At 33.3% G+C, this 9,714-nt stretch overlaps 1 protein-coding gene across 1 annotated transcript; it reads right to left on the bottom strand.

Moving 5' to 3' along the window:
• Positions 1 to 558: 558 nt before the first annotated feature.
• On the bottom strand, positions 559 to 6,363 carry LOC122128001 (gametocyte-specific factor 1-like). The gene is made up of 5 exons (XM_042702305.1): positions 6,333 to 6,363; positions 4,581 to 4,681; positions 1,565 to 1,691; positions 986 to 1,021; positions 559 to 614 (listed from the first exon to the last, which is right to left on the bottom strand). Exons 1-5 carry the CDS (start codon positions 6,361 to 6,363, stop codon positions 559 to 561), a joined length of 351 nt encoding a protein of 116 aa, XP_042558239.1.
• Positions 6,364 to 9,714: the final 3,351 nt, after the last annotated feature.

Below are 9,714 nucleotides of genomic sequence, written 5' to 3'. Positions count from 1 at the left end.
AGAGGTCTCATATTGGCAAGCAAGACAAATGACATGATTCCAAATTAAATAAATGCTTATGAAGAATTCCAAGAAAACCCAATTACTGTTCACTTTTTCCTCCATTTGCCATCTTACCATGTCAGAGAGACTTGATGTGTTCAAATTCCATAAAATCAAGAATATAACCTATTTTGTGACTCTAGAAGGACAACTTCATTCTAGTAATTAAAATTCTTTAAACAATCTCATAAATATTCCCTGAGATTGCATAACTTTTGTAGTTACACCTCTAATTTTGAATTTCCAATCTATACCATATCTAATGTGTATTTATACTTTAAACAGCAATGTGAAATTGAAATCCATGTATGTATTGCTGTTAAAAATAGCTCTAAATACAGTTTATTAATATGTATCTTTGTAAAGTGAAAATTGTAAATCATCTCAAGAATCCCTCAAATATATTATACTAATTTATGGAGAAAATTTAAATCAGATAGCCATTCCTATAATATTCATTAATGAATTTCAGAAGGAAGACATAGTAACCCACCCATAAGTCTTTAATTTTAACAATTACCAATTGAAGATACTGCCATTTACACTATCATAATTGATGTGATGGGTGAATCCTGAAAACATGAAAATGGTTATAAAAAGATTGGCCCAACATAATACTGTTATCTATGGCTTCCCTGATTTAAATTTATTATAAGAGAATGAGAAGAATATTCAGATAAGGTAATCTGATTTGAAGTATTTGGGTGATTGCATTTTGTATCAGTCCTAGTGAAACTGTATTTGATTTTGCCACCTATCACAGGTTCACCAGTTCAGAGAGCAATCCAAAACTTCCTTTGTAGTGAGCAAAATATATGGTTATAGAGAAGAGCAAGTTTTTTATTCATTTATCCTATTTCTTTACTTTGAATTTTAAAAGACAATAGTACATCAGAAGAAAACCATTTTCTTTACCTGTTGTTGCCAGATGATTTGATTGTGCCCCAAACAAAACTTGGGCTAGGATCTTCCAAGGATTCTGCGAAAGGGAGAATTACATACTTGACTGAGGTGCTAGAATAGATTGGCTCTAACATTATACATTGATAAAGAAGAACAACAAGGTTGTTGTCCCTAAGAGACTCCCAAGAAACTTTTAGCTGGATAATAAAGATTGAAATGTATGAATTCTTACCCATGTGCAACAACATATCATTTAAATGTTTGACATGGTTTTTAATCAGTTAAGACTGCATATTTTCATATATGTTATTGATATTAGCATACAAGACTCTCAAAATTGAACAAAGAATTTTTAATTTCACTACTAAGGGAAGAAATGATACAACAGTACAAAGTAAGTTGAGAGTAAATAATGGAAAATGCAGGAAGTTCAACAAGCTTTTACCTTTATCCCAGTCTTCCTCAGAGGACACACATTGCCATGTACTTTCAGAACTCTTGGATTGTTTCTCATTCCATATGATGTTATCTACAAACAAAGAGAAAACTAGCATCACAATAGGATGCAGGTGCAAAGGGCCTACACTGATTTGGATTGTATTTTAATTATCAAGCTTACCTACATCATCTTCAAGGGAAGTTTTGTCCATACAAGTTGCAATATGTTCAGTGAGTTGATCTCGTGGAACCAGGTGACGAGCATTAAAGGGACAAGTAGCCAATCTGGCAGCAATGTCAGGATGATTCTGTATAACAAAAGTTCAAATATGAAGAAACATTTTCAAATTTTCACTTTTTAGATTACTTTGTTCAGGATATCTACCATAGGCTTGACACCATGGTATTGGTACTGTGCTAGTACATTCTTTTTTTAATACATATTTTTTATTGTAAAGATACTGTAAAGAGGGATTAGAGCTATATGAATAATGTAATGAGTACATTTCCTATGGAGTATTGTTACTCCCTCCTCTTTTTTCCCCCTAAGATCTCTTCCCTCCTCATCTCCCCAACTCCTCTCCTCTACCCCTCACCCTCACAGCTAAAGTTGTAAAGTTCATTTTCAACATAGTGCCTTGTATATTTCATTGTTACAATGGGTCAACCTGTATCACAAACAGTATGGAGGTTCATCAAAAGACTCCACATTGAGCTTCTCTATGATCAAACAATGCCTCTTTTGCTCATTTACCCAAATGAATACAAGACCATACTAAAAATATCACCATTATTTGTCATAGCTAAGGTATAGAACCAACCCCGAAGCCCCCCAGTAGATGAGTGGATTAAGTAAATGTGGTAAATACATGCAAAATGGAATTCTATGCCTCTATCAGAAAGAATGACATTGCTCAATTTATTGGAAATGGAAAGACTCAGAAAAATTATATTAATTTAAGTAAGCCAGGCTCAAAGAAATATAGATCCATTGTTTCCCTTATTTGGAAAAAACTAGTGTACATTTAGGTTAAGCAGAAATGTTCAAAAGTGATGTACAGAGGCTTATAAAAAATGAACTCTGCAATTAAAGAGAGGGTTAAGGCAGGGGTAGAATATAGTTGTGAGGTTGGAATCAAGGTCAGAAAGAAGTACATTGCGCCATTTGTTAGGAAATGGAAAGAGTTGGAAAAAATATTAAGTGAAGTAAGCCAGGCCCAAATAAACATAGGTCCCATAGTTTCCTCAATTTGCAATAATTAGTATATATCTGCGATAAGCAGCAAAGATCAGATAAGATGATGTTAAGCGAAATGGACCCAAGGTTAGGGACAAAGGTTTTTAATTTTCCTCCTTGGTATGGTTTCTAACCTATTTAAAAGAGACCATGTGCTTTTTTTTGTTGTTTTGTATGTTCCTCCCCCATGGTATAATCTCTGTTTTCACTGTATTGAATGTTGGTTTGATTTCAGTAGGGTTAGAGAAATAACAAAATGTTTATACAAGTTGACCCATTACCACAATCAGATGTACAGGATGTTATTTTGAAATGCAAACTTTTCAATTTCGGCAGAGGTGGAGATGGGACTGAGGGGATGTAGTTGAAGAGTTGGGAGAAAGGGGATAGTAGCAGAAAAATAAAGGAGGAGGAAACAATTGTGGATAAGAAATGCACTCATTAATTGTAACCCTTCTATACAATATTTTCACAGTAAAAATTTATTTAAAATATGCTATGTCAAAAATGAACTTTATCATTTAAGCAGGGTGGGAGGGGGGTAAATGTAATTCTGGAGATAGGGGAAGGGATGGCAGTGGAAACTCAACGGAGGAGGCAACAATGTTTGATAAGAAAAATACTCATTATCTTACTCCTGTAACTGTAACCACTCTGTAAAGTATTTTCACACTAAAAACTTATTTAAAAAAGATGATAAATCAAATAAGATAGGTATACAAGTGGTTATTTTCCCCTTCTTGTTATTGTTTTTAACATATTTTTAATGAACTATTTGATTTTTTTCCCTTAAATGTGTTCCTCCCCATGGTAGAACCCCTGTTTTCACTGTATTTGATTCTAGTGCACTGCATTGTGTATATATTTATCTAATTTGGGGAGGGGAAGGTAAAAAAAAAATAATAGTGCATCCGTTTGCAAAGGGCTAGACTTCTACAATTTTCATAGAACTTCTTCTATTCTCATTTGAGAGGGGAGATAAGAAGGTTTATGACTCTCCTGCATGTGCTGGCATTAAAAAAATGATATAGTGATATCAAACTCTCAGGTTGATATTATTTCTTTAATGAGGAAATAGGGCCAAGACACACACAAATTCTATATGGAACTTTAGAAATGCACATAAGTGTTCAATTTAGGCCTATGTTTACTCAAATATGGGTTATTTATATAAAACTTACAAATGCATAGATAGGGTGATTGAAAACATACTTGAAAATATCCAAAATGAAGGGTCATCACATGTGTCTTCTTTACAAACAAAATAGCAGAAACTATGAATTTCCTACAGCTCTGAAACTTATTGTAGCAGTGCTACATGAAGAAAAAAAATAAATTTCCTACCCACAGTTCATTGAACCTTCAAATATTGTGTAATTTTTGATGAAAATAAGAGCAATTTCGTAATAAATACCTTCAATATAGAAAATAGACACAATGCATCTCCCATTTTATCTTTATAAACATGGCATGAAAAGTCAAGTACTCAAACTGAATTCTAGACCATAAAATACAGCGGTTGTTTTAAGAAAATAATATAAGAATAACTTCATTTACATTTTGTACATTAGGCAATGGGGAGGAAAACGAAACCACCTCTAATATTTGTGAGGTATGTAAAGTTCTCTGTATGTTATTTTCACAATAAAAAGACAAAAAAAAAGAAATATGGCACACAGAGTTAGACATAATTACCGACACAAAACATATGCCTTTGTCCTGCTTTGAATAGAGATCTAGAAATATATCTCTAGAAATAAATTGGATTAGGACTGTCTTACTTTCCATTACATGCTGCAGAGATTTCAGAAGAAATACAAAAATCTCACTATGGTATTTATGACTACATTCTCTCACATTTTCATATATATTTCCTACAATTTATTATAAAAACAATACTCAAATTTATCCATGAACTAAAGAAATTATGTAATATCAACATGTTCCAGTGAAACATTACCTCTTTGCATTTCACAAGATGGTATGGGAACCTGCATGATCTGATTTTGTGATTTTTATCATAGGGACACTGCAACAACCTCTCAGGATCCACAGATTCCTCTGAAAGAGAACAAATACCTCGGGAAAATCAATATATTGGGGAACATACAAGTCTTCAATGTTGCTTCCATTATTAACTAGACCTTAATTCAGGAATCCTAATTTGGGGCATATAGATTCAAAATATGACAAAGAGTATTACTCTGGAATTTAACTTCTGATGTATTCTCAGTTCCTATTAGTTAGTTCTTAATTTTTATTATGAAAAATATTTATTCTAGTTGAAAAAATATTAATTTGAGTCAAATGGAGCTCTTAGCATGTTTTATCTTCTGAAAGCAAACATCCATTGAGCGCCCTTGATTTAATTACTTTCTTACATTTCAATCTAGAATGTGCCCATAATTTATATTCTTTTTCACCTTTCAATCTAGAACATCAAAAGTCAAAGTTATAATTATCAAAATGTCTAAAGTTTCAGATTCATATCATGACGAATCCTATTATCCTATTCTCTCAGTCCTGTCAATATACTTTCTATGATTCCAAACAAGAAAAAAAATATAGCATGAACTAGACCATTTAAAATAATTTTCAAAACAAATGCTTAAACATGTTTACCTTTTTCCATTGTGACAGACAGATATAAGCAATTCCTGCGGATAAAAAAAAAATTCTCTGAGAGAAAACAAGACTAAATACTCCAAAATCACGTCTTAAATGTTGTGATTTTGCCGTTGATATGAAAAACAACTGGGTAGAACCTATTCATCTCTAATACTTATTTTTGCTAGACACACTTGTATTGAAGTACATTGATAACTGTTTACTTCACAAATTATGGTCACTTATAATAAGCTATAGAAATGTATAACCTTTGAAGTCAAAATTAATTTCATATTTTTCATACATTTTTCTTCAACATACAAAAACAGAGGATAATGCATCATGACAACTTTTAAGCGAATGGGGAAAAGGTTTTCTAAGTTATTGGTGTCTGAATTAACAAATTCCAATTTCCATTTTACAACCATCTAATACCTATTGAAAATAGGCACTTGTCTGAAGGAGGATTTTCCTTTTTCATAGATATATCGTGATTCCTATTCAGATTATAAGATCAGTATGGAGTATTATTCAGGTAACTGATTCTTAGAGAATATATGCATCACAAAGCAAAGGAATAATTGAGACTAGTAAGAGTCAAAGTTTGAGATGGGTGCTGTCATTCAATAGGTAGTAAATTTTAGTAGTACAGTGTCTAGTGGCCATGAAGCAGAGCCAGAAGACATTACACTATGACTAACTCACATAAAAGTGACAGTAATAAAAGTAAATTTTAAATACCCCAAAATGGAAATATGTATTTTCTTAAGTCTAAGGAAGTAAAGAATTTTCATTATTTTACCAATGAAATAATACTGCCTAGTTGGAGAATACTATAAGAACTACATTTGGGATGTCAGCGAGAAATGTCTCAGTCACATACAAAAAGATGATTTACATGTCTATGTCGTGGAAGTCGGGAAAGAAATCTAGGGACTGTTACCTGTCTCCTTCAGTTAACTGGATTCACCAAACCAGTCAGGATGTCTTCCTCCCCAGGTCAGACGATGTCCCACTAGTAGGTTTTCCACAGCAACAGCTACTTCTCTATAATGACTTCTCTACATGGGGCCAACGCTATTGTGATGTAGTTCCTCAATCTCACTTCCGTTTACCAACTGATGGAATTCAGCCATACTTCCGCATATGACAACGCAAGTGCTGACTTCCGGCTTGAACCCGGAAGACAATGTCACATTTCTTTTTGGTATGAATTGTTGTACTCCAATTCAGTATAATAGAAATGTGTGAGTATTCAGTAGAGCACTAATGTGAACGGATATGTCACAATTTTTATCTACACACCAACTACTGGTTCTGTGTAAATTGTCCTGCCCACACATCTGTAAACTTACTATGGCTTATATAGCCACAATAAGTCATTCTTTATGTATTATTCTTTCCTTGTTTAGTTTCCTTACCAATCAATATTTTTATTAGGAGACAGTTTCACAACAAGACTCTTAGAGAAATTAAACACCTTCTGCCAAAAACGTTCCTTAGCCTTCCTTGTAGATAACATGGATCTTTATACATATTTCTTTTAGTTCACATTTTTGATAAAAATTAATTTAAAGTAACATTGATGTTTTCTCGGATTTCACAAAGCAATTAGTCACAAATATTAAATGAAAACAGCAAGAGAAAAACAAGTTCCCAGATGAATTTCTTCATTTATATACCATATATTTCACTTACAAAAATATTAATGTTACTAAATACTATACAATAAACTATAAAAGCTATAAAAAAATCCTTGTGAATGTATGGCTTTAGGAATGCCTTTGCATTATTTAATCACCAATAACATAAACTACATGCAAATTTCCTGCACTATAACTTCCAATTACAGAATTTGCAACTCAAGAATCTATTGACAGGTTTATGTAGAACAACACAAATTCAGTTAGATTTTAATAAAAGAGGAAGGTATTATGCCAGGTTTTGGAAAGGTGTATTGAAGCGTTTCTGATATATAAAAGGTGGTACAACATATATGTCACATATTATGTAGATTTTGTATCATCATTTTTCATAAACACCAAGTCATTTTATTTAAAAATATGCCAAAGAGTTTTTGTTATACCCTAAGGAAACTTTGAGCATTTTGTATATCGTACTAGCAAGGATCTTCATTAACAAGTAGACAATTGGTGCCAGGGGCTTACAACTCTAATCCTAGATTTATATTGCAGTCCAAAATGCAGGAAAACCCAGTGATTCAACTCCAATGGCTTAGAAAACCCAAGAGTGCACTATCCTAATATAAGTATGTATAGGAACAACCTAGCGTAAATTAAACTATTTGATGATATAATAATGAGGCCAGGATGTTTTTGGTCTATAATTTTGTCTGTTTTGAATAGCTGTGTTTTTGTGTTTTGAGGCCTGAACTCTGGGTCTGGGAGCTGTCCCTCAGTTCTTCAGCTCAAGGCTAGTGCTCTACCACTTGAGCCACAGCGGGACTTCCGGTTTTTTTCTTCTTGCTTATGTGGTGCTGAGGAATCGAACCCAGGGCCTCGTGCATGCAAGGCAAGCGCTCTACCACTGAGCCACCTTCCCAGCCCCTTGAATAGCTGTTTAATGATTCTGAGGAACTGAAACATTTCAGTATTTCTATCGGTAGAAAAATGTAAAAAATGGTTTAAGATAATTGAAACAAGGACAGACACTGGTGGCTCATGCCTGTAATCCTAGCTATTCAGGAGTCTGAGATTGAGGATGACGGTTCAAGGCAAACCTGGGCAGGAAAGTCCGTGAGACACTTATCTCCAATAAAGCACTAGAATACTACATGTGGTACTGCGGTTCCAGTGGTAGAGTGCTTGCCTTGAGCTGAGGAGCTCAAGGACAGCGCCCAAGGAAATACTTCAAGCCCCATGACCGACCAAAAAAAAAAAAATAGATAATTGAAACTAACCAACATGGGAGAGAAAAATAAAAGTCCATGATTTGTCATTAAATGGAGGATCTGGAAACATCTCTAATTAAAATAAAAAACATGGACAGCTTGGTACAGATAAAGAAAGGGATGTGTGGCACTGCTGGATATCTCAGGAAGTTAATCATAAACACCAAAGCAAAGCAGGAAACCTCTCTGAAGTAGATACAAAGGATTCCCATCAGAGGGCTTCTCCAAAGTAATGATGAAGGTTTGTAAGTTCTATCATGTGTGCTTGGGATTTGACAGTGTTCATGTAAGAATCATTATTTTAGTACTCTAAGGAAATCTTGTGCTTCTGTCAATTGAATCAAATTCTAAGACATTATCCCACTTCTTCTTATGCATGAATGAACTCCAATATATTTCAATTGTATTAAAATTCAGTAAATTTGGTTTCTACATAGAATTCTTCCTGGTATTGGCCAGCACACACACTGATGCTCATTGGCATGCTTTCTGTTAAGCCAGCAGGGTTTTCTCTGCCTTCCATATGTTCCAGGAGGCTACAATACACATGATACTTTTATTGAAAACTTGTTTAAGTGCAAGTAATAGAAATAAATTTAGACATAAGGTCTGAAAGAATTAAGCACATTTTACAGAAGGAGTAGACTTTGACTGGTTTTATTGATAGAATTTGCCTAATGATAGTGTATCATTTTTAATTGTCATTATCATTAGGCAAATTCTATGAATGTAACTAGATATATATTCTAATAATATAACTATGTATATAACTAGATATTATTTCTACTGAAGAAATAGTAAAATCTCACTGAATTTGTTTTCTAGTAATTGACATTCAAGCATTTATGAAAGATTTCAATTTAAATTAAAATATTTCTACCAAAAGTCAGACAGCCTTACCAAAAGGGAAAATGAAATAATGAACCATTTCCTTCTTCCCAATACTAGACTCAGAATTACAGGGAGCTATGTGATACATTATCCCAAACTCGATCCTCAACAATCACCATTTTCTGAGGAAAACATCTATGAACTGATTTATGTTAGAGAAATTATGTTCCCTCTAAAATGGAGACATGCAAATAATTCTCAATGAATATACTGACATTCAGTTTCTTGTGAGGTAGTTTTGTGCCTGGACAATAGTATTGCACATATTCACAAAATATAGTCATTGATAGTTCCTCTACTGATGATACATAGGCTCCTATTTTCCTGCAATGAACCCTTTTGGAAAATGGAGAAATTTACAAGCAAGGATTTGTTTCCTTATTTACATTTATTACTGTATGAAAGGGCAGAAATAGTCTCTATTTTCAGAAATTTTCACTATAATATGCCTTGTGACAGTTTGCTCCTTCCTACATTGATTCCTTGAGACTTTTACAGTCTCTACTATATCCAATATGAATAGAAAATATTGAGATTCACACATAGACTTTCTTCACCAGGAGTTCAAGTAAATATTCGTGTTGAATCAATCACAAGAATTGTATTTACATTCAAATATTTCTGCAAAGAATGCACATAATGTTTTACATCATTCATTACCAAGATTACTGCTGTCTAAATATGC

This window comes from Dipodomys spectabilis, unplaced genomic scaffold (assembly GCF_019054845.1).
Source record: "Dipodomys spectabilis isolate Male_0828 unplaced genomic scaffold, ASM1905484v1 ptg000319l, whole genome shotgun sequence".
NCBI lineage: Eukaryota > Metazoa > Chordata > Mammalia > Rodentia > Heteromyidae > Dipodomys > Dipodomys spectabilis.
The sequence above is the reverse complement of the archived record's forward strand: the minus strand, read 5'-3'. Positions and strand labels throughout refer to the sequence as shown.

Coding starts and splice junctions, on each gene's coding strand:
- LOC122128001 (XM_042702305.1), bottom strand. CDS start 6,363: ATGGCTGAATTCCATCAGTTGGTAAACGGAA. Junction 4,682..6,332: donor CCATCAGTTGGTAAACGGAA/GTGAGATTGAGG, acceptor GTTCTCTTTCAG/AGGAATCTGTGGATCCTGAG. Junction 615..985: donor TAGCCCAAGTTTTGTTTGGG/GCACAATCAAAT, acceptor TCATGTTTTCAG/GATTCACCCATCACATCAAT.